Raw genomic sequence first — 26,402 nt, forward strand, 5'->3', positions numbered from 1 at the left:
TGTTACCAACCAGTGACAGCAGCCACAGGGGCCTGATGTAGATCTTTGTATTTCTCATGGCAGTAACTGTGTGCTAGAAGTTTTCCTATGTCCTGCAGCTGCTCAGTCCCAAGTAAACATACAGAGGCTTATATTAATTGCAAACTATTTGGCCTATGGCTCAGGATTCCCATTAACTAGCTCTTACAACTTAATTCAACCCATTTCTATTCATCTAAGTTTTGCCACATGGCATCCATTACATCTTGCAGCACTCAGCGTCTTCCCGGATTTTGCCTTCTTCTCCTTGTCTCTCTGCTTGGATTTTTTACCTACCTCTCAGCTGCTTTGCCATAAGCCAAAGTAGCTTATTTATTAACCAATGAGAGCAACACATATTCACAGCATACAGAAAGACATCCCATAGCATAACTGCTCTGTCAAGACAGACATTGTCATAAGTATATCCCCCAGAGAGTCATTCCTACAATTATAGTGCTCAGAAGCCAGCAAGCTAACACTATGGGATTCTAACCAAGAAGCAAGATGTATGAACATCTATTGCCCCTGCATGTAGAAGGGGAACTATAAGGGCCCTCACTTTGGGCTGGAAAGGAGACTCATTCCTTTATCCCCGTCTGCAAGCCCCCACATAGCTGGTGTTCTTTTCATGTCCTATCCATCCCAGATACCTCTTTCAGGAGTTTGTTCTCTCATCCATCCATTGTGTTGATGCCAGGCTTTCTGTTCATATGGGCAATCCCCATAATCCTCTCCACATATACCTGGCTACATCTATTATGCTTTGGTGGTATTCTTTGGTTGTCAAGGTAGATTCTTGAATCATACTTCATTATATCCAGGACCACAGATACCTCTAATTGAATATCTGCTAGAAGTGGCCCGTAGACTATTCCCCAAATCTTGGCTCTCTGCCATAGGCTGTTGAACATCTGCTAGACCTGGGACCCAGTCTGTCCTCCAAGTCTGGACTCTCATCATAGGCTACTGTCTCCTGGGCCATCTATTTTAAATCGAAATTTTGAAACTCTGAGATGAAACACACACACTTCGCTGAAACTTAGAAACATAGCTCATTTGGCATCAGATCTTACAAAAAGGTGCACAGAGGACCCGTGACCCAAATATTCATAAATAAGTGAGCACTAAGAAACTTATTTCACCAAACAAGAATTAAAAGAGAAAATTGGTGATGGGATGGGAATGGTGATGAGAAACATCCAGTGGGTGATGGGGGAAACTAAGCCTATTTAAAGAAGGTTATAGCACATTAAGCAATAAAATTATTTAAAAGCCTTGTTTGCCTTTGGCTGTGTAAGCATTTCATCTATAAAGTTAAAGAAGCAAGAAGATAACATTTCTGGCATCTGGGGAAGTGTCATTCAAATGATTCCTCTTTCCAGCCTTCCACCACACAAACTACTACAATCCCCCTCCCATTGCAGGAGCTCATTTTGAGTCATTTATTGGGTAATCAAAACCTGCAAAGAAAAATGTGGTGTGTGTAAGCAATCACTGGACATCTTGATGGACAACATGGCAACCTCAGGCAGTTAATGAAGCCCCTGTACTACGTGTATTAGCTGTCAATTTCTGTATAGGAGATTGCCCCTAAATTTAGGTAACAACAAAACTGGCAAAGATAAAGTGATCTTCTTCCTGTATAAGCCCATGATCTGTCTGAACCTAGATTCCTAAACATAGTTCACCCAGGAACTGCTCTTCAACTTCAATTTCTTTTCCTGGACACTGCCTGCCAGAATCTAATTAGTTGCAGTGTGTGGCTCATTTTCCTTCTGCATCTGATCATGTCTCTCCATTGCCCCCATCACAGACTTTGCTCAGGCTCCATTGACTTGCCTGCTTTCCAAGGTGCACCGCCAGGGTGATCTGTGTAATAATGATTCTTTGATCATCCAAAATCCTCTCTCACCCCATCTCCGTGTGAGCCTTTAGAGCAGTGGTTCCCAGCCTTCCTAATGTTGTGACCCTTTAATACAGTTCCTTATGTTGTGGTGATCTCCAACCATAAAATTATTTTCTTTACTACTTCATAATTGTAATTTTACTACTGTTATGAATCAAAATGTAAATATCTGTGTTTTCTGATGGTCTTAAGCAACCCCTGTGAAGGGATCATTTGACTCCCAAAGGGCTTGCAACCCATAAGGGTGAGAACTGCTGCCTTAAAGCCTCATGGTTCCTTTTACATAATTTCAGACATTGCATCACAATCGCTGCTTACTCTTTTCATTTCTCTATTGAAAAAATAATCTCGGAGTCAGCTTATGATATCTACTGTCAGCGTAATATGGGGCTGCTTTGCCCGGTTCAGATTCTAAATCATCAGGAAAGCTGTGGATGTTATAGACACAAAGGAAGTGCCATTACCTGCCCTCACACGTTCTGTTTCCAGAGTTCTTTGTATCAGGTGCTCCTTCTCTGAGTGAGCAAACTAAATCCTTCCTCTGAACATGGCTCAGCCCCTGCCATCCTCTAAAGGGATGGTGGAGGGAAGTAGGATTGGTTTGAGAGCTCATGTGAAGAGAACCGAAAGGCCAGCCTCTCCAGAAGCCTGCTGGAGTCACCTGTCCCCCAACAGAGGACCACATCTCTCCTCTGGATAAAGCCACAGCCTGTGCTTTGCTACAGAGTCCTGTCCTGATCTGGCTGCAACAAAGATAACTGGCACCACATATTTTGGTTTTTTACTGTGGTAAAATAGGCCCAATGTCTGACAGTCTAACCGCGCTCTATGAGAACAGTTCTGTGGAAGTGTATTCACAGTGCTTTCCAGCTGTCATGATCATTTCCATAACCTTTTCTTCATGGTACACGGGGTTCCCATTCCCATTAAACAACAACCCCCCACTTACTCTCCACAACCCAGCACCCACCAATCTGCTTTCTACCCCCAAAGGCTTCTTAGTCTAAGGCAAGGTGTGATGAAGTCATACAGCATTTGCCGTTTTGTGCCTTCAAGTCCAGCAAATCTTGGAATTTCATTTCTTTCCAAGACTGACTAATATTCCAGTGTGTGTATAGATCACAGTTTCTCTTCCCAAACATCCACAGATGGACTTTTGGATTTTTTTTTACCCCCTGTCTATGGAATAAGGCTTGGACATTCTCATATAAACATCTGCTTGAGTCTCTAATCTCAATTCTAAATCCTGTTGTTTTCAGGGTTAAATTTTTTAGGCACTATCATAGTGTCTTCCATAGTGGGTATGCCCCCTACATCCCAGCCAGCAATGCACAATGAATCCAAGTCTCCACTTGCCTGCCAATCTCTACATTCTGCTTTTTGGGGGTTTTGTGTTTGTTTATTTGTTTGTTTTCATAGCCTTGCTCATGACTATTTCTATTTCATGGTCCATCTCAAGCCATAACATCTTCCCTGTGTGACTGTTCATTCTAAAGGCAGGAATCCAGGCTTCCTTATAAAGCCTTCATGAGAATCTGGGCTGCACTATTGTATGGGAAAAGGCCAGTGCACATACTGGTTCATCTCACTGGTTCATCTTGGCAGCAACCCACAGTCGCCTCCACTCATCTGCATGTGTGTGAACGGAGCTGTCATATCCAAAGAGTGAAGTTCCCCCGGGCACTCACCTCCCCACCCACATGTGTCCCCTCTCTCCTAGCACTCTGCTGTTTCCTTTTGCAGCATATACCACGAGTCGCATTTGAATACCGACTGGTGTCTTGATGTGTTTAACGCATCACTCCAACTGAAGTCTGATCCTGTAGTAAATGATGCAAGATCAGTTAATTGTTATTCCATTTTACAAAGGAAGAGTATTGCTTTGATTTTGCTTTTTGTTTTTTCATTTGAATTGGTGTACACAAGGTTGGGCTTTATTATCTGCTGCTTCTACTGTAGGAGTTTGTACAATATGAGCCACATGACGTTCAAGGAGGGCCTACATTCCATTGGTCACCTGGGTTACATGAGTGGGAAGGCAGATGTGCACCAGGAGGAGAGAGGGAGGAGGAAAAGAAAGGCCTAGAGTTGGACCAGTATGATGTGGCAGTTTGCCTCTTCCCACTAACTCCTTGGGGAAATTGTGGTTGGGATATGATGTATGAGAAAAGAATAAAATAAATAAATAAATTTTAAATGCAAGACTAGAAAAATATTTAAATGGTGATTTAAGTATTATGGCTTATGTATTTCCTGTCCAGGAAATAGCATGTTTCTCATGAGAACACTAAGTACAAAATATTTACACTATTCCAGTAGGAAATTGTCATGACTCGTCTTTACAATGTAATATAGACTTTTAAATTGTCTTACGCCTCCTGTTTCCACAGCATCTTATACGCTGACATTGTTGGGTTCACCCGTCTTGCAAGTGACTGCTCCCCTGGGGAACTGGTCCACATGCTTAATGAACTCTTTGGGAAGTTTGATCAAATCGCAAAGGTGGGTTTCACAGCATTCCTTTCAATGTGAAGATGTACATCTCGGCAAATTTTCCCTCCTTCAAGAATGTTTGCAAAACTTGATTTTTTTTTTTTTGCTATATTCAGGATGAGTAGTACCCTAGCATGTAAGTTCTGCAGGTTTTTATCTATTTTTAGCAGTCTGCTTACATATAATTCTAGACTCAAAGTGATGTGAGATTCTCTTGGCAACAGTGTCCATCTTGTGCTATTTGGCATTTCCTGTAGGCATTTCCCATGTGAAGGTTTAGTCATCCTTTCTTCATACAGTTAAGTAAGATTCTGGAAAAAAACCCTAAGGTATACGGTGTGCCTTTTGTACAAGCCCTTTAATTACTATTGTCTCAGTATCTTGTAGCTTTTGTGCCACTTAAATAGGCATGTCAGTTCAGGATCATCATGTGTATGCTCATCTATGGGAAATCTCACAAAAAAACGTGATCTCAAGCTGCCTAATAAGATCACACTGACCTTACTTACAGAAACTTATAAAACTTCTGAAGAAATATGGATGAAAAACATTTCTTGTTGTCAGCTCCTTGCTTTTCATTGTATACTTCTTTTCAACCTACTTCTGTCTTTGAATGGTTCCCCACCACCCTTCATTATACCTATTAATATAAGTTACTTATATATAGAAGAGTTGCTCTGCATGGGTTAGTTCATTTTTAAACAACTGCCAATGTCTTAGGAAGAAATTTTATCTACAGATGAGAGCATGGTCCTTTGTGGGTTCATCTCACCAGGGATGCTATCTTATTCTGTGTATCAGCTCCTAATGAAAAATGAGGTTAAACTTTCAGTGAGAGAATAGCTCTGCCTTCCTCTTTTTCAAAAGAAAGTGTCAAGTTTTGTAAGTTAATATTTAGAGATAAAATAAAGGATGAAACTCAATTACTTGAATTTTCCAATTTTTATTGTGCTACCTGGTGATGTTAGGTAGACAAACATGGCTGGTAGCAGCATAACTCATGTCTACATGATGATCTCTACTCTGTGTGTGCCTCTCAGGACCCCCATTTCTCCTCTTATAGGGATTGGAGTAGGATGTAGTCTCTTCCAGTGTGATTTCATTGTAACTAATTATATGTGCAGTGATTATATTGACATACAACAGATACGAGTGACGGGGTATGTCGGCAAAAGAATCTAGAATGACACACTTCACCAGTCAGAATAGATGGACATATGTGACTTCCTCTCAGATTGTCTGGGCTTCGTCTGAGTCCAGCTCAGCTGATGTGGTCTAAGAGAGGATCCATTCTGGATAACAGCTCATGAAACAGTTAAATAACACAAATGGAGCATCATAAGCAAGCAACCAGCCCAGCCCACTGAGTGAATACTAGGTAAAGTACATCACTTAAGCCAAGCAACTCAAGGTCATAGCCAAGCACTGTTGTGAACCTCCACATTCTGTAGATATAAAATATCCATTTAAGAAGTGTGCAAGGAGCCTCATTAATGAGTAATTTGATTTTTTTCTTGTTTATAATACTACACTGAAATTACTTAATACATCATCAACAGTACTATAAATAAGCATAAAAGTATGTCCTAGCTCATAAGCTATTAGTCAGGAAAAGACGCATGCCCAAACATCCAGCAAACTGCACACAGGCTTACAAAGATGTCATAAACCCATGTTATTCTCAGAGGAAATAATTTGTGTTTAGAACACTTTTGGTTTTGTTTTATTTCACCAAAGAGCTGCTTGAAAGGTTAAAAGGGAAAGTAGGAAGAAGCCAAAACTACAATGGAAAAAGAAAACATCTTCAACAAATGGTGCTGGCATAACTGGATGTCAGCATGTAGAAGATTACAAATAGATCCACATCTATCTCCATGCAGAAAATTCAAGTCTGAGTGGATCAAAGGCCTCAACATAAATCCTGCTACACTGAACTTGATAGAAGAGAAAGTGGGAAGTAGCCTCAAAGGCATTGGCACAGGAGACCACTTCCTAAATATAACACCAGTAGCAGAGATACTGAGAGCAACAATTAATAAATGGGACCTCCTGAAACTGAGAAGCTTCTGTAATTCAAAGGACATGATAAATAAGACAAAATTACAGCCTACAAAATGGGAAAAGATCTTCACCAACCCCACATCTGACAAAGAGCTGATCTCCAAATTATATGATGAACTCAAGAAACTAGACATCAAAATACCATACAATCCAATTTTTAAAAATGGGCTACAGAGCGAAACAGAATTCTCAACAGAAGAATCTCAAATGGCCAAAAGACATTTAAGTAATTGCTCAACATCCTTAGTCATCAGGGAAATATAAATCAAAATGACTCTAAGATACCATCTCAGAAAGCCTAAGATCAAAAACACTGACGACAGCTTATGCTGGAGAGGATATGGAACAAGGGGAATACTCCTCCACTACTGGTGGGAGTGCAAACTTGTACAGCCACTTTGGAAATCAGTATGGCAGTTTCTTAGAAAATTGGGGGTCAGTTTACCTCAAGACCCAATGATACCACAATTGGGCACATATCCAAGGAATGCTCAATCATACCACAAGAACACTTGCTCAACTGTGTTGATAGCAGCATTACTCGTAATAGTCAGAACCTGGAAACAACCTAGATGCTCCTCAGCTGAATAATGGATAAAGAAAATGTGGTACATATACACAATGGAGTACTACTCAGCAGTTAAAAAAAAAACAATGTCATCATGAAATTTGCAGGCAAATGGATGAAACTAGAAAATATCATTCTGAGTGAGGTAACCCAGACTCAGAAAGATAAACATGGTATGTATTCACTCATAAGTTGATACTAGAATGTAAAGCAAAGGATAACCAGACTACAACCCACCACTAGAGAGAAGCTAGCTAACAAGGAGGACCCTAAGAGGGACCCATGGATTTCCCTGGGAAAGGGAAATAGATGAGATCTCCATGAGCAAACTGAGGGTAAGGGGGCAGGCAATAGAGGGTAGGGGATGGGGGATGAGAACATAAGGGAATGAGATATTTGAGCTGGAATAGGGACAGAGTAGGAGAGCAAGGAAAGAGATGCTTTAATAGAGAGAAATATCATGGGGATCGGGAGAAATCTGGTGCTAAGGAAGTTCCCAGAAATCCACAAGGATGACCCCAGCTTAGACTACTAGCAATAGTGGAGAGGGTACTTGAGCTGGCCTACCCTGGTAATCAGATTGGTGAGTACCCTAACTGTCATCATAAGGCCTTCATCCAGTAACTGATGGAAGCAGATGCAGAGATCCACAGCCAAGCACTAGGCCGAGCACCCTGAGTCCAGTTGAAGAGAGGGAAGAGGGATTCTATGAGCAAGATCATGATGGGGAAATCTACAAAGACAACCGAACCAAGCTAGTGGAAACTCATGAACTTTAGACCAACAACTGTGGAGCCTGCATGGGACTGGACTAGGCCTTCTGCATAAGCAAGACAGTTGTGTAGCTTGGTCTGTTTAAGGGGCCCCTACAGTGGGATCAGGATCTACCCCTGGTGCATGAACTGGCTTTTTGGAGCAGTTACCTATGGTGGGATACCTTGCACAGCCTTGATGCAGGGGTCAGGAGGGAGGGCTTGGACCTGTGTCAACTGAATGTATCAGGCTTTGCTGACTCCCCATTGGGAGGCCTTACCTTTTTGGAGGAGGGGATGAAAAGTGGGATGGGAGAGAAGGCTGGCAGGGAGCAGGAGGAGGGAAGAGAGGAGGGTCTGTGGTTGGTATGTAAAATGAATAAAAAATTTCTTAATAAAAAAATTATGAGCCAGGCGGCGGTGGAGCACGCCTTTAATCCCAGCACTTGGAAGGCAGAGGCAAGCCTGGTCTACAGAGCAAAATCCAGGACAGGCACCAAAACTACACGGAAAAACCCTATCTCGAAAAACCAAAAATAAATTATGAAAAAAAGGAATGTGGGGTTGATGCATATGAATGAATGATTTAAATATTTTAATGAAAATTATAATATTTAATGTAAACAAGCAAAATGATTTGGTCAAACTTTGTTTCTTTTTAATTTTTTAGGAGTATTTTTTGAATGATATATACATGTGTGTCTCTGGGTGGGTAAGAGGGCATCAGATTTCCTGAAGCTGGAGTTCCAGGGGATTGTGAGGACCAGAAGCAAATGCTGGGAACTGAACCTGGGCCCTCTGCAAGAACAGTACTTGCTCTTATCCATTGAGCCTTAAGTTGGTCAAACTTTGTATTAGAAAAGAAATTATCCTAATACCACAACTGGATTCTAAATGGTTTAGCTGTGTTACCTGGTAGCTTGCTGGCATGTGAAAACATTTATCAGACAATGTGTGTCTGTAAGTAGGAGTCTTTTGCAGGTTAAAGGTAAATGAGAAAACCCCAAGCGTAGTAGAGAATGGCATAAGACTCTGACTCATATTAAGTCCAACTGTCCCGTTCTGGTCTGAATGATTCCAATCTACATAGAATGCTCATTTATTCCTACCGAGAACAATCCCCCTCTGCTTTTAGGGGGACATTGTTCCAGAACATTCTCTGTGTTCCCCGTGTCTTACCCTTCCCATAATTCTTCCTGTTTTGGAAATGGGCTTGTGGAGAGGGCTGGCTTGTTCTCGGTGGGCAGTGAATGAAACCCAGGCTCTTATTCCCTCTCTCCATATGCCCTGTACATGGGGGCTGAGTCAGCAGATCCGGCAATGGATGCAGTTGAGCAAATATGAATCACTGTAAGAGCTCCATGCAAATGAGGTCTTCTGATTTCTTCTTCCAGGAGAATGAATGCATGAGAATTAAAATTTTAGGAGACTGCTATTACTGTGTTTCCGGACTCCCTATATCTCTCCCTAACCACGCCAAGAACTGTGTGAAAATGGGATTGGATATGTGTGAAGCCATAAAGTAAGTGTATCACTCAGAAATACTGTTTTAGGGCAGAACAATTTTGAGTTGTATTTCTCACTGCAGCTCTTTCTATTTTCTGTGTTCTGGCACTAACTGTACACTTAAGGATAAATATGAGGAAATAGATCTATGGACACTCTGAGAGTTCCTCAGTCCAGAGAAAGACTGGCACCCGTGTTTAGGGTCCTTGTTATCAACCACTGATTTCAGAGACACCGAGTTAATAAAGTTTGTTTCAAAGCTGATTCAAACAAACTCCACTTACTGGTTCAATATTCTGTGTTGCTTGTTGACCTCTGGAATGATTCCTGAGCTGATAAAAGTAGTTTGCCTTCTTACACCCCAAATAATGGGTGACAGACTGGGCATCTCTCCTCCATTCTGGGAATTCTTTGTTCTCTTTCTCTTTCTCATCTGAAGGGACAGCGTTTGTATTCCCATTATTGAAGCATAAGATGAGTCAGGAAGTCTAGTGAAGGGATACCCTTTGGGGGAAGCCACTTATTTTTTACATCAGTAGCCCATTTGGGGGCAATTTTAACATGCTCCAGTGCCATCATTATGCCACACCCCAGGCCATTGTGAGATGCTAACGGTTTGCTTTCCTGGATGTAAGATGACAATCATCTGTTCTTCGCAATGTGATGCTGTCAATCTGTGTTTCCTTCCTCGTTTCCCCTTGAGGAATTCGCCCCAAGTGCTAGGACCATCTTCCGGGACACTTCTTTTGTAATAATATCTTCAGTTATGAATAAGTAAGCATTGCCCAACGTTTCTATCTCCACTTCAATGAAATTCTTTGTTGGCCTCTGTTAATGGTTATCAATAGTCATGAAATATTAGAGACAATTTTTAATTACATTCCTTTTCATAATATATTATTAAAGCATTTAAAATTGTTTTCCTTTTTAATTAAAGAGTGTGTTCAATTGATAAGATCTAACCTTATGATTACAATTTAAAAATTCGTATGTGTGCTGAAGTTATTAAGCATCTCAATAAGTTATATTGTTCGTTTGCTATCATTTATCAGGTACATACACCCTAAGAAGCACTAGAATTGAAAATGGTATTTGAAATGGGGTCTGATAGTGCAAGACAGTAGTGTTCAGACATTTGGGCTTGAACACATAGCAGGAAGTCACACACAATGGGCCAGTTCTTGATACATGTCAGTGGGAAATATGAAGACAGTGGCCCAGATGCTTTGTCACCACTGACAACTCCAAGCAGATCCTGGAGCTTTGGCTCTACTTCTGGAGTGGTTGGGAGATAATACCCTTCCTCTCGATCCGAAACAACACATGGTCCTCTGCCATGGGAGGGTCCCTGGTGGCATTGCCCAAAGTCTGAGAGGCTCTGGATAACAAAATGCAGTGAGGTTGGCCATGCACTACATGAATAAAAGGGCACTACTGAAATGTGAACATTTCTCTTCTCTTTAGGAAAGTGAGGGATGCTACAGGGGTTGACATCAACATGCGTGTAGGAGTGCATTCTGGGAATGTCCTGTGTGGGGTGATTGGTCTCCAGAAGTGGCAATATGATGTGTGGTCTCATGACGTCACTTTGGCCAACCACATGGAAGCTGGAGGAGTCCCTGGGTAAGACAAACCTTGAATTTTTCTCTTTAAGCTGGTGGCTCAATTAGACATGCAGGCCAACAAGATGATCCTGGATTGCTGAGTTTTAGATGGCTACTCTCGCCTGTGTTGGTCTCATGATACCCGTGTCGAGTGGCCTCTTACAAAAATCATTTGGCCCTGCTCTCAGGTTAGGGGTAGAGTGTGTACTCAGAATGTAAAAAACTCTACATGTATTCCCTAGCAACAAACAAACACACACACACACACACACACACACACACACACACACACACACACACACACAGACTCAAGCCCCAATTCTACAAGTCTTTTAGCCTGTTGTCAAACATTATGGATATCACATAGTAAATTCTAAACCTTTATTTGTTTGCAAATTGACGAATATTGACCTGGATTGCCATTGCATGATTTAGCACAGGAATGGCATCACTCTAGAAGTGGTGTATCTACAAGTAGGAGGAGAGCAAGGACCATAAGCAGCCATAGACTCCACTGTGGTTAGATGTCGGTCATGTGACTATCAAATGTGAGGGCCGTGGTGCTAAGCAGCACAAGAGCAAGCATGGCAGAGGAAGTCCATGCTCTCAAACAGCTGAGCACTTCCGCTAGCACATCCTGGGTGCAGATGTTAACAGATGCCCTCACATGAACATTTGGTATAATCCGATGTTTTCTGATGAGGTTCACCACACCTACTGTGCAGGTTTCTGTGAGCACAAAGAATCTGCAAGTGTGAGTCACTGGTGACCTCTATGTGCCATTCTGCAAAGTAATGGCCAGTAGAATATGAACTTCCATTGAAGTCAATATCTCCGAGGACACACTGGTTTTCCTTCACCTGGAAGAGAAATGATTCCCCAAACCACAAACAAATAGAACACCTTTCTTTATATTTATCCCTTTACATGTTTAAAATTCAATTTCAGACGTGTTCACATTTCCTCAGTCACTCTGGAGCACTTGAACGGGGCTTACAAAGTGGAGGAAGGAGATGGTGAAATAAGAGATCCATATTTAAAACAGCACTTGGTGAAAACCTACTTTGTAATCAACCCCAAGGTCAGTACCACTGTACAGTGTAGATAATGAGCTCATTATTTCTGTGATTGGGAAGCAGGTAGTGGAAGTATTGTTGCAGGTAATGCTTTTAGCTAAGAACTGGCTAAATCTTCACTCTTAAAACTACCTTAAAAAAACTATTTTAAATGCAATGGCTTGATTATAGAAGACATTTTGTAATGATGAATTCAAATATTTATTCAGAAAATAGTTGAAATGTATTGGCTGTCTGTATGCTGAGGGGATGGATGAAGGATGCTGGTTAGGATTATTGGAGAGGTCTGTTGTGTTGGTGTGTTTTGTTGCATAATGCTGCCTATGAAAGGCTTTCAGTGTGCATAGCTTTGAAACCTGTGAGTTGAGAAGAAATAGAGATTTTTACTGAAGCCATCAAAACATAAAAATCTAGTGAGATGTAATAATGTAAGTGTTTGGAAAAGAGAGAGAGAAATGTTCATGATTAACAAGTAAATCTCACAGTCCATTTGTGTGAAAACTTAGGTACCAATAGACCTGCTCCCCTTGTGTACCAAGAGAGCCATCACCCTGGAAATAGGCAGACAGGAGGACACTGTCTCTTCTTGTGTCCACACTGCCTCTAAGATAAGATCAAGGGACTCAGAGCTTTCAACGCTGCTCCCTTCTCTCAAATCCGTGCCGAATGGGCATCATCACAAGACCCTGAAGCGCTGGGCAGTTGTCTAACGCTCTCCGAGTGGCACAGCTGGTAAATGGCACAGAAAGCAGGAATATGGGCTTCTGAGCCATGCCAACCAAGTTCACAAAATCAAGATCAAATCCATGACCATTGGTCTACGATGGCTTCCCTGTAGCCTGGGTCTCACCTTTTAGGGACACACTTCTAATTAGCTTCACTGTTGATCTGGAGGCAAATGTCTGATGAGGATCATGGGTGGCAAGCACTGAGTAAGCGACAGGAAGATGTGGGCAAGAACCTGTATTCAGGCCAAGAGCACCAAAACACCTCGTATGACCAACACAGCCAAACCTAGTTATCAGACCATCCAATCAAACTAGAGCAGATCCCTAGTTCCTCTGAAGGGTTCACTTTGTGCGTTATCATCCATTATTATATCTAGCACTTCTACTGAGTGTCTATTGCAGGTGAGTTTTACTGTCTAAAGAAAAAGCAATCGACTTGGCCAAATGAGGCTGGAGCAGGACCAGGGGAGGGAGCAGGGAGGTTGGAGTATACCAGTCTTCATGCTGTTTCTCCTCCCAAGGGAGAGCGACGGAGTCCCCAGCACCTCTTCAGACCTCGCCACACTCTGGATGGGGCCAAGATGAGGGCATCTGTCCGCATGACACGGTACTTGGAGTCCTGGGGGGCAGCCAAGCCCTTCGCACATCTGCACCACAGGGACAGCATGACCACCGAGAATGGGAAGATTAGCACCACGGTATGCCGGCCTCAGAGCCGTGGGCATGGTGGGAGGGCCGGGAGCCCCTCCTGTTGCAAAAGACTGCGCATCTCCAGCCAGAACGCTTGTCCACAGTGGTGGTTACCTGAGTCCATGGGGCCATGGAATCTAACACAGAGGCTCTTTAACTCCATAACCCAGCATATCATTATTTACCCTACTGATTGTGACAAAACTATTTAACCGAGCCCTTTTTTATCTTACAAAGTAGAATACCATGAGCATATTAATGGGAGTAGAGGTGAAGGCAGACGTCCTGCTCATGGGCATTACCAAGACAATTCAAAGCCCGGATGCGCTGCCTCTGTAACAGCAGTGCCTGCCCCATCACTGTGGGTCCCTGTTCTGGTTCCAGCCAGAAACATCAAAGGTCCTAACAATGGGGACTGGTGCAGTACGATGCAGGAAAGAATACGGAAAATCGATCTAAAGGGAGTAGAAACACGGTTCGATGATTGACATAATCCCAACAGTAGACTTCAGTCTTGAGACTGAGTCCAGTTTCATGTGTAATGCAGTGAGTGAATTAGGATGCAGTTGAGATGTGATGTGATGTTCTGTGACTCTCACTGGCTGAGAATGAGCATGGCAGCCTGTCAGGTGAAAGTCAAGTTCCTCTTCCCCCTGCCTCAGAGTCTGGCCACAAATCCTTAAGTCCAGCAGGTGGAGGCTATGGATTAATTGTATCTGCTTTTACAACTTCTCCACAGTTTTTGAATAATTTAGTTATTTTTGAGATTATCCTATAACGACATCATTTCCCCCTTCGCTTCCTGCCCTCGAAACCCTCCCCGGTATCCCTGCTTGCTCTCTTTCAAATTCATACTCTTTTTTCATTAATTGTTGTCACATACTTAACTTAAAAATTGATGGAAACCAAGACAAGGTTGTGAGTGATCCATCATCAGAGGTCCGTGGTGGGGCAGGTACCTGGAGTTTACGTTCTAATGGGCAGTGGGAGATCACAGTGGAGTAAGACAAATGAATAAGGTTACTTCAAGTACAATAAACCCCATGAGGAAGGTACATTTAAGTGTATCAGGGAGTGAATGGTGTCTGCCCTGGGTGGAAAGTCTCAGGGGAAGAGCAAAACAAACTGAAAGGAGCCGTCATGAGAGCAAGGTCGAGTCCCTCAGAGGAGTGAGTGTGGTGTCTGGTGGGGGCAGAGGGGAGGTGGGAGTGGCTGGGAAGTCATCAACAACAAGCAAAAGGAAGGTGTCTAAGGTCAGGTGACAGGGTTAAGAGTTCATATGAACCTTTTGGGGTATCTTAAACTAGGGAGTATGGTTGATATATTGTACACCCCAATAAAGTTATCTGGGGGTCAGAGAACAGGGCAGCCATAATATTAAACATAGAGGTTAGGCAGTGGTAGCACATATGCCTTTAATCCTAGCATTACAGAGGCAGAGATCCATCTAGATCTCTGTGAGTTCAAAGCCACACTGGAAACAGCCTGGCATGGTGACTCATGCCTTTAATCCCAGGAAGTGATGGCAGGAAGCAGAAAGGTATATAAGGCGTGAGGACCAGGAACTAGAGCCTGGTTAAGGATTCAGGCTTTTGAGCAACAGTTCAGCTGAGATCCATTCGGATGAGGACTGAGAGGCTTCCAGTCTGAAGAAACAGGATCAGCTGAGGAAGTGGCAAGGTGAGGTTGCTGTGGCTTGTTCTGCTTCTCTGATCTTCCAGCATTCATCCCAACACCTGGCTCCAGGTTTGATTTTATTAATAAGACCTTTTAAGATTCGTGCTACAAGGGAGGAATATGACAAATGTATGCTTTGGAGTGATGGAGCATGACTGCAGAGTTTCCAAGGGAGAGCAATGACCTCTCCTGCTAAGAATGCAGCAGCAGACACTGTGAGAAGCACATTCATGGTCTCCTTGGAAAGTGGAGCAAATGAAACTTGATGGTGAAATGGATCCACACCACCAGCAGGTCCCACAGCTGGAAAAATGATGATTAACTGAGCTGACCAATGCAAAGGAAGTGGGTTACTTAAAACGGAAAAACCACGACCTTTCTAGTAACCATCATCAAATTGACTTGTCTTCCATGTATCCAACTCCAACAAGGGAGAACATGGGTGGTTTTGCAAGCCTGAAACTTATGGGGGAGGTTGAAACTGGAGGTACCACCATGAGGCTGTGGTTGTAGCTGGCGGTGGGGCTGAGGGGCAGGGTGAAATCATCAGGAGAGAGGGATCTGTTATGGGAGGCCTGAGGTATCCTGGGTCTTCCAGCACTCAGGACACTTAGAAAAGACATCCCAGAACTCTAGTGTCCAGTTGCCAATTAAAATCAATATTCCCAGGCACAAAAAGCATGAAGCAGAAGTTTCTTTGAATTTACTCTTCTAGCTTTTACTTTTTTTTTTATTTATTTATTATGTATACAGAAGAGGGCGCCAGATCTCATTACAGATGGTTGTGAGCCACCATATGGTTGCTGGGAATTGAACTCAGGACCTCTGGAAGAGCAGTCAGTGCTCTTAACCTCTGAGCCATCTCTCCAGCCCATGGCTTTTACTTTTAATTCCACTACAAGTGTACAAACGTGACCCTGTGGTTGGTCGGTCTATCTTTCTGTCTTTCTTTTTCTTTTTTAAACTCTTGCTGTTATTATGAAGTGAGATATCTACCTGTCAGCCCTGACCTGTGTCTCCCTTTCACTCTTTCTGGAACTTCCATTGATCATGTGACATTTCTTCTTTCTGACCGTTGTCTCTTGAGTCCACACATTTAACCGGTGATGCCATTTCTTACAGCCTGGATTAGTGGTCAGCCCTTGGATGGGCCACACATGTTTGCAGTTCCTTGTATTTTTTAAAGACCATCTAATGTGTGTGTGACACCATGGTTGATTTTCAGATGACTGCAAGTCTCTGACAACTCCATTGAGGACTTCTGGAGGCCACCATTTAAAGCCAGATCTGAACAGTTCAAGATTGTAAACTTAAAAAAAAAAAATGTGCCGTTACTCCCAGGATCCCCATGTCCAATGTTTATGAATTACACCAACATTTTAAGTGTTCATGATAAGCCCTTTTTCTTCAGATGGGTTATCACTTAGTTATTTAAACTATATTCACCATGATGGGTTATCACTTAGTTATCTAAACTATATTCACCATGATAAAAGAAGAAATATGTGCTATCTCAGAATCATTGCCATGTTCTTCCTGGAAGATGTTTTTGACACTAATTGAGTTTCATTTTTTTTAATTGCAGGATGTGCCAATGGGTCAACATAATTTTCAAAATCGCACCTTAAGGTATGGCTTGTCATTGACGATTAATTTCTACAGGCATATTGCTTGTTATTTATTTCTGAGAGTAATTATCATCAGTTAGAGCCATTTCAGAGGTGTCTTCCAAAAGAGCAGCTACCATGAAGAGCCCTATCAAATTACTCCCAGCTTCTAAAAATAAGAATATTAGTGTCTTGTTATTAGGCTTGAGAGAGAGAAAACACCACCTGCTCGACTCTTTGCACGTTAAATGTTTTCTTGAAATCACTCTTCCGATTACAGATACAGAGTTCCTAAAAACCTGAATAGTTTTATATTTTTTCAATTGCTACTTAGAATCTATGTTCGTTTTAAATCCCAAAGTTGACCCAAACTGCCCAAGGTGCTCAAAAAGGAAAATCTTTTCAAGAATTTCCTCGTGTGCCCTGCCACTGTCCACAATAAAATCATATTGTTGTGCTGTCTTTTTTTTGTTTAATTTTATGTGTTTGAGTGTTTTTGTGCATGTATTTATGTGCACCACATTCATGTAGTGTCCACAGGGGCCAAAAGAGAGTGACTGAGTCCCTGGAGCTGGGGGTTCAGATGATTGGAAACTATCACATGAGTGCTGGGAACTGAACCCAGGTCCTCTGCAGTGGTAACAGGTGTTGTTAACCATGGAGCTATCGCTTTGGGCCCCACTACAATTTTAACCCCACCCCCTCTATCTTTCATTTTACTGTAATATTGGAATAATTAATGTAAGGTGTTAGCACAAAAGTTAAGGCAACTTTCCGTTCCTTACAAAGCTGCCTTTGAGGTTTACAGAAATGGAAGAAAAATATAAGCTCCAACATATTTCCTTGTAGAATATGCAACGTATCCAACTGAAAAGCAAACACACGTGTCCAGCCTGTTTGTTTTCCCTTCCATATGACTGGTGCAATGAACTCTAATTTGTATTTTTGCGAATTTGAAATTTTAGCATTGAAATATAATACTTTCATCCTTATGTTATAAAGATGATAAGGCTCTTGGGATTTTTTTTAAACATATTATTTTCCCATGATGGATACCATATTAAAGAGAACTTCAAGTAATCTTAAGAAGATCATACAATATCTCTTTATCCCTAAGATACCTTGAGAAGGCATCGCCTGCCTGAGGCTGGTAGGATGCTCACACATGTGTAAACAGCTCCCCTCAGGAACTTCTGCCATCTGTATTCATCACCTTGCAGCTCAGTTTCAATGGACAAGATACAGTGGGAAATGCTTCATAGGAACCTAGCACAGGGCAAAGAGGTGAATTTAGTGGCCTCTAAGCATATGGAGAGAACTCAGCTTTTCAGTCAGGCTCAACGGGCTTCCTCCCACTTCTGGGCTCTGTAACCTGGACCCTTACAAACTTTTCTGAGATTTTTGTCTGACTAGGACCCTGATTTCTCATGACATCTTCTGTGCCTCTTTAAGTGGACTTGCACAGGATGTAGGGTTGGACAGATCTGAGGAGGAAAACAATCTAGATGGGTGTTGACACATTGGAAAGCAGGATTGGAGCACTGAGCAGTGGGGAAACTGAGCTCAGATTCAGGGGCTAGTGGAAGGTCAGAGAAATCAGCGGTGCTGAATCAAAGGGACCTAGTCAATCAAGATGTCTTGGTGATTGGAACAACAGGTTTATAGGTGCCTTATCCTCTCCACAGTGGAGGTGACACAAATGAGAAATCTGTGTCTACATCAGAATCATCATGGAGATAGTCAATTCAAATGACTCATCATAACATGTACTTTGTGGCTACTTCACATTACATTTAAAATGGTGAGCCCTGCATGGGCAGTATTTACTAACACTGAGCAGACTAATGGAGCTAATACCTTAGCTTGACCTCTCAGGAAATAGGTACATTTGCCTGTGAGCCCCAAGTTAACCATGCATTTCCTTAGATTTGGCCAGACTATGAAAAAGAAAACCACTGAAGTCCAGAAACTCCAGCCTCATCATGGAAATGGAAATTTTAAATAAGGGTCTAAATACATCACTTGGAGTCTGTAAATGAGGGTGCATGTCCACACCAAATGATTGCTAAAGGTCTTTATTTTAAAAAAAATGTAAAGGGGATGGAGGCAAGACTTGGTGGTAGAACACAGGATGATCCTGCATAAGGCACTGTGAGTTCCCAGGACCACACCCAAACAAAATGGGCCCCAAACCAATGTGCCTTCTTCAAATGGATTTGAATTTGGTGTATTTAAACCTCATAATTGATTTGGCTTGATGTGTACAGTTGGCTCACTTCGTGTCATTTTTGTTTTCGAATGAAATCTGCCCTTGACCTTTTAGAGAATGACAGAGACACAAAGTCAAAATATAGACTGTGGGAATACAAACATCACTGTGTCTCACTGACAGTTCTTTGAGATTTAATTACAGATAAATGATAAGTGTGACCTGATATGTTTGTTAGTGGTCTTATCTGTGTGTTTAGGCAAATAGGACCTCAGGAGAGTGCCAGTGTTATTCCAGATTAAATATACCCATTTAGTATTGAACCATCTAGATTCCTGTGTGTGAAGACAAGCATGGCCTTTGTTTAGACTGGCTAGCAAGGGCCAACCTGTGCCTTTAATCTTTCCAGTAGATACTTAACTTTTAAAATAGATGCCAACCTCACTGTCTCCTTCATGCCATTCTCATGTGAATTATCCATCTTTCGGGGGGACGGGGGACTTTTAATTCGCATAGTTCACTTAGAAACTGTCTCACGATGACTGAAGATCACCTTCCCCAAGACCAAGTATGGTAATCTGTAAGTCTACAAACAGAAGCAGTCTGTCTATGAGTGTGACTTTTGCCAACCTCAGAATACTTACATTTAAGCCCAACAATTATACTAAATATATTATATATGAAATGAAACTTTAAAATGTATAAACAAAGACTGTAGCTTTGCAAATTCTTGGAAACTGGTCGAAAAATACATCAAATATAGGAATGACTAACATAATCAAATTTCTCTAGGGTTATTTCTATAGCCAGTGTGATTTAATCATAAAATGCAGTTTACTGAAGCTGCACATCCCGAGTTGGCAAAAAAGGTCCTTTCAAATCAAACACCAGGTACTCTCAATAGTGATTTGAAAGTCCAGTGAGTTTCACAGAATAGTAAGTCAATGTATTTACCACAGTAAGCATTATGGTCAACTTCTTCAGTCCATGGTGTGGTATATGCTTTATTACCATGAGAACTGGCCTAATGTTTATCTTCCCACTAACATTCTCACTCATAACGTTTTTCCTTTTTCGTATAGAACTAAGTCACAGAAAAAGAGATTTGAAGAAGAATTGAATGAAAGGATGATCCAGGCAATTGACGGGATCAATGCACAAAAGTGAGTGTTTTTATCCTCAACCAGCTTATTTCAAAGTCTAATGTGTCAATTTGGTGTAACATTTTCCAAGTGTCTCCTAGCCAGCACTGCCATCCTTACCATGGCAAAACCAAGTGTCTCAGACCATTCGTTCATCAATTTCTTCCCAGTGCCCTTTGTAGTAGCTCTTGTTAGTAGGATTTCTGTCATACAATGTAAAAAGCAAGTAAGTTCTGCCTAGAAAACAGCCACCTGGTCACTTAGTAACAAACAGTATGGCAAGTAGTTATACAGAGAAAAATTATGTGACAGGTCATGTGCTTTGCTTTTATTTTTTCAATTATGTAATTCCCTTTCTTCCCTCCAGCTTTTCCCATGCATCCCCTTGCTCACTCTCTCAAATCCATGGCCCATATTTGTTGGCCCACGTTGTTTGTTGTTACATAGTTTAAAATTAATAAGCATGGAGAAACTTAGATTTGTCATGAAACTCATCTCTGTCATAAAGGAACTCACCTATGCCATGGGAGGACTTGGCTATGTCACATAAAGTCAGCTATGACATAGGACCTCATCTGTGTTACAGAGACTATTCCCTGTTTCATTGAGGACTCACTTGGGTCATAGAGAAAGTCGCCTGCGCCATGGGGAGACTGGCCTGTGTAATAGAGGACCTCACTTGAGTTAGAGAGGACTTAACTGTGCTGTAGAGAGACTCACCTATGTCATAGAAGACTTACCTGTGTCATGGGGGGGACTCACCTGTATAATAGGACTCAGCTGTGCCATAGAGGACCTCACCTATGTCTCAGAAGATCTAACAGCAAGCCAAAAGCAGGTGGAATATCCAGCATGCTTAGACAATCGGTACTTTTTAAATATTCAGTTATAATGAGCAACAGGAGATCTACATGAGAAAAGGTTTACAGAAAATTTTCCATCTTTAAAGTAATCTACTTCACATACTACATCCAAGTTGATTTTCTGACAAATAAAATGACTTTCACCCTCAATTAATATAGCATCATGTAAAGCTGCAAGACCTCAGTTGCCTATCTTTGCAAAATGCATGTTTGTTCTAGACTGTCCCGTATAGATATTCAGAATATGCACAGGGTTTATGAAAGAGCCACAGATGTGTGTTCTACAGCATGGGTGTCAGGCTACCTTGTCTGTGCAGTGAGGCAACTTGATCAGGTGAGCTGCAAGAAAGGTATGCAGAGTACAGTTGTCATCACCTGTCGGAGCTCCTTCGTGTGTCCAAGGTGGCAAAGCCTTCCATCAGCCTGCGTGCTCAGGGCTCATGAGCAGTGCCTGGTAGAAGCCTGACTCTGGCTTGACTTCTGCTCCAGCGGACACACTTCAGCATTCCAGAAAGAAGCTAACCATGACCTGCAAGCTACCAGCAGCCAAAACCGAGGAACATGGAGAGTCGTCCAACTAGAGAGAACAGTAGGGGATGCTCTGTTCCCCCCAGAATAACAAACATTAGGAGAAAGAGGACCAAGTATTGGAGAAATTATTTTGGCCACTCCATGTAGTTAAAAGGATATTTATTTAATGGCGTAACTCGCAAATTAAGTAATGGGTAGGTCGCAGGGTCTGGGGAAGGTGTAATGCAGTCCAGCGGTGTTCTCCGGAGCTCTGCACAGTCAATCTCCACTGGTCAGCGTTCTGGCACCGGCACCGAGAGAGCGCCCAGAGAGAGCGCTGGCCCATCCAGCTCTCGGGTCCCCAGGTGCCTCCCCTCGCCCCGCCTCGTAGGCGTGACAGTTGCCAGAGTCTCAATGGGGGTTGGAACTTCCAGAACCAAGCTGGAATGGCTACCCACTACAACCAAGTGTCCATTGACAGAGTTTAGCACCAGCAATAATAACAATAGTAACACTAAAATTCCAAGCTCTAACCCAGGCTCAGTGTGTGCTCAGGCAGGACCCCTACCTTCCAGGCTACTTCTGTCCTCCCAAGGGACAGTTAGCCAGTGCTATGGTGGCCTTGCTTCATTGTTAAGGTTAACTTTGAACTCTTGATTTTCTCTGCATCATTATAATTCAGACACATGCACTTAAAAATGGCAGGTTCCCATGCAGATTTTTGCCTAAGGAATGCTTCCTGATGTCTTAACTGCTTCTGTCATAAGTTTCCCAACTGAAATAGAGAAGAACTCCATGCTGTTCTTGAAACAGAAAAGGGAACTGTTTAAAGGGAAGCTCTTTGGCCTTTGGGTTGGGTTGGCATTGATTATGTGTTCTTGTGCCCTAACCATTAACTCCTGTTGGTTTTGGTATAATGATCTTCTGGTTCCCACCTAACGATGCCACTGGGACTGGATTAACAGTTAGTGTTTCTTGTCCTTTATATAAAACAGTGATTTCTCTGCAGATTGGCATGTATTCAGTTCAGAATCAGAGCAACAGACTCACACACCAACCTTTCTTTCCTGGATACGTGCACAGAGCTCAGGGTCAGTTGCTTCTGTCTGATCTGAGATGGCCAGTCCTATCAAGTCCAGCCCTGCTCCTATGACCTCATTGACCTTAACAATACCCAGGAGGCCCCCACATCCCAGTGCAGCTGTGTTAGAGGTCAGGGCCTCAACATATAGAATGGAGGAAGACACGAACAGTTAATACACAATAGAATGGCTTCCTCTCTGCCTCATGGCTTCAGTTGTTTCAGAACTTGCCTTCTAGTGCACAGTATTCTCAATGAGGATGGGGGAGCTGCTTCTGCCTTCTTCACACAGGCTCTTACTTGTAATCTTTTATTTTTCCTAGACCTAGAAAGATAAATCACAGAAGCAAAACCACCGTAAATTAACAGGGAACCATGGACAGCGTAGGCTGGGTCTAGTTGCGGTTTCTTTCTGCCATACGTTACATCAGATGGGAAACATCGGGAGACCATGGATACCACACATACGTTTCCTGTTCCCTCTGTTGCAACTGTCTGCCCCTTCCTCCTCTCTCCTCCCTTCCTCTCTCCTTCTACTCTCTCTTCCCCTCTTTTCCTCCCTCAATATCCTTTTGATTCCTGTCCTCTCTTGCTCTATAGCTCCAATTTCCAAAAAGAGTATCTGACCTTCTCAGCCCACATAAATTTTTTTCTGTTTACTTAGCTCAGTCAGTTCTGTGAAGAAAACTCGGTGGGAATACTGCAGGTCTAGCATATCTAACAGACAGGTCATAATATTAAATGTGAATGTCTTACAAGTCATTAGAGGGAATGCAGAGCCCTTCAGGGGCTTCACAGAGACTGAGTCTGTGGAAACAACGTAATCTCTTAATCCAAAGACACCAAAGTCAGATTTGTTCACTGCGTACTGCTTCAGGCAAGCCACAGGTCAGACAAGCCTTGCTGTGGGGAAAGGGAAGTGAGCATGTGGATTTGTTGGGATTAGTTGTTTCCTTGGGGACTCCTGGCTTGTGGGGTACCGTGCTGGGCTTGGGCAATGCTAGGCAGCTGAGTCCTGGTCCTGGGGCCTTCCTATTTGCCTGCAGGACACAGGGGCTGTAAACTTAGACATGGAGGCCACACCCTGATGACAAAGGGAAAACGGATTTTATTTCCAGTTTTTCAAGTTCATTCTTATTTTATTTACAATTTTCTATTTTCTGGAAGCATCTTTAAAATTATATTCTGCTGTTTTGATAAAGGGGGAAACATTTGGGGTAATTTAACTGCATGTGCTACACATGTTCTGATAAATACAGTTGTAACAATGAGTATAATAAAATTTATTCGGGGGCCAGTAAGATAGAACAACGGATAAAGGAGCTTGCCACCAAGCCTGACTACCTAAGTTCAATCCCCAGGACCAGAAAGAACTTATTCCCACAACGTATTCTCTAACTTCCATACATCAGCAGTGGCGTGTATGTGCCTAAGCGCACATGTACACACATGCACACAAAATCCATTAAAACATAATAAAAATTAGAAGTCACATAAAATTTCATTATTATTTTACTTTTTATTTTCTGAGTATTTTAATGGAAATTAACTCTTGATTCCTAATTTAAAAATTTACAAACTGCTTCCAGAAAACAAAAATGTGTTAATAAAATAAGAGTGAACCTTAAAAAGTGGAAATAAAATCACGAGTTGAGTCCTGCAATAGTCTCATAAACTAGAGGCAAGTCTACATCAGCTGCAGTGATAAGAAATACCGACGAGGTGGTGTATTTGAAGCCTGTAGCTCGACCTTCGGTGAAGCAGCGTGGTTGACAATTGAACTTTGAAGGGTAGCTCTCCCAGAATACGCCATTGACTCTGCAGCTCAGCTAGAAACAGGCGCTTGATAGCTCTGTCTTCTGCGTCAGTCAAGGTGACTAGGTGACAATCTGGTAGTTAGAACAGCAAAGGTGTCTAAGACCCTGGAGGAAACCCCACCTCAGCCCTGCTCCTCTCCTGGCTGCCATGTCATTAACCATTGTCAAACATGCAAGCCCACCCCCAGAGGCCTAACCCGGACTCTTGTTGAGTGCTTGGCCGACAGACCATTTCACGTCTTCTTGTTCCACGATTACTCACAAATCTCTATCCTGTATCTCCCTAATTCAGTGTATTGCAAATGTGCTGTATTAAGAAATTCAGGACCAGTAAGATGGCTAAGTGGATAAATGAGCTTGCTGCCAGGCCTGATGGCCTGAGTTTGATCCCTGGGACCCACACAATAGAAAGCGAGAACCAGCTCCCTCAAGTTGTCCCCTGCCCTCCATATATGTGCTGTGGGGCACATGTGCCCCCCAAATAAATAATAAACAAATAAATAAATGTCATTTTTTAAAAGACATTTTTGTGATTTGGTAATTGTTGAAATAGTTATATAATATTTTTGGAAATTTATGTAAAACATATTTATCTAAGATTCCTAATGCTTGTGCTCAGATAGATAGGTAGGTACATTGACACCTAAATATAAGGATAGACAGATGGGTAGATAGATAGATAGATAGATAGATAGATAGATAGATAGATAGATAGATATAATAAAAATGGAAAACAGCCACATCTAGATGTCTATGTAAATATGTATAGTTATAAACATAAGAATATATAAACATATACAGTTCCACATATTTGAGACTATTAGATTTTTCAATTAGAGAAAGTTTTACTTAAGGAAGCTTAGGAAAGTAGACATTGCCTCCTTCAATGACTAGTGGGGCAAACCTATCAGTAATGATTTCTTCTTGGCATTTCCAGGGACTCTTCTTGATCAGATCTGGACTGTGGCTTGTATTTCTGTAATCACAAATGTGAGAAAGTGTGTCCTTCTGTGTCACCCTTATCTCGTTTTACTGTCAAATGCATGGCCATATCAGTATCTTATGTTCTGTTCCTGTGCCCTGGGCCCAGTGTTGCTGTTGCCTGGGGTTACAGTAAGCATTCTAGTGAGAGACTTTCTCCTTATACTGTAGCTACCGGAAGCAGATTTATGAAAGTGGATGGTGTGACAGGGTGCACAGACCCATATAATTTTTATTTACTTTTCAGTATCAGGTTTATGTGCTTAACTTGTAATGTTATAGGTTTAGGTCAACATTACAAACCAATGGATCTTGATATTGGCATTTTTAGTAATTGTTAGTTGGGTATATTCATTGTACATAGGACGGGGTTCCACTAAGACATTGTCATACCAGCATATAATATATTTTGACCGTATTACCCTCTACCCCTGTGATCCTTTATTCTTGCTTTTTCCTTCCTTCCTCAGCCCCCTCTTCCTTGATTCCTATAAACAAATTTCTATTTTAATGAGTCCAGTAACTATGGAAATCAGAATGGAGGTCCCTGAAAAAAACTAAAAATATGATATGTCTATATATGACCTAATTATGCCATTCCTCGGAATATACCCAAGGGACTCTTAAGTCAACAGATCATGCTTGCACATAAATCTTTATTTTCAGCAACTTTTTGAAAACTTTCTTCTGACATGGTTTTTACTATCAAAATGACATTAAAGGATTTTTGTTGAGTGCTTGCCATAATCTGAGCACTGAGTGCTGCATACAGCGCTTCCCACGGCCAAGGAGAAGGGGCCTCTCTAGGCCCTGAGTCCTTCAGCAGAGGCAGCCGCCATTGGGCTCCAGGAGCCTATGTCTACATACAACCTGATTATGACATTCCTAGGAATATGCCCAAAGGACTCTTAAGTCAACAGATCATGGCAATGCTTGCACATAAATCTCTATTTTTAGCATTTCTTTTGAAAACTTCATTCCAACATGGTTTTTACTCTCTTGAGATGGGAAAGATGATAACAGAAGGATTTGGGGGTGAGTGTGGATGAAGTGTGGACATGGTTGTATCCTTGGAATGACTTCTCTTTTTAGCTATTTAATTTGGTTAAA

General features: G+C 42.0%; 1 protein-coding gene across 2 annotated transcripts in view; it reads left to right on the forward strand.

Moving 5' to 3' along the window:
• Nucleotides 1-26,402, forward strand: part of Adcy2 (adenylate cyclase 2) — a 378,086-nt gene that overhangs the window by 260,356 nt on the left and 91,328 nt on the right. For both annotated transcript variants that reach the window (XM_042261355.2, XM_006993012.4), the window contains exons 6-12: nt 4,318-4,429; nt 9,196-9,323; nt 10,772-10,930; nt 11,860-11,992; nt 13,237-13,413; nt 16,668-16,711; nt 19,981-20,061. In XM_042261355.2, coding sequence (XP_042117289.2) covers nt 4,318-4,429; nt 9,196-9,323; nt 10,772-10,930; nt 11,860-11,992; nt 13,237-13,413; nt 16,668-16,711; nt 19,981-20,061 — 834 coding nt within the window. The remainder of the gene's footprint in view (nt 1-4,317; nt 4,430-9,195; nt 9,324-10,771; nt 10,931-11,859; nt 11,993-13,236; nt 13,414-16,667; nt 16,712-19,980; nt 20,062-26,402) is intronic.

The sequence above is a fragment of the Peromyscus maniculatus genome, chromosome 15, assembly GCF_049852395.1.
Source record: "Peromyscus maniculatus bairdii isolate BWxNUB_F1_BW_parent chromosome 15, HU_Pman_BW_mat_3.1, whole genome shotgun sequence".
Lineage (NCBI taxonomy): Eukaryota > Metazoa > Chordata > Mammalia > Rodentia > Cricetidae > Peromyscus > Peromyscus maniculatus.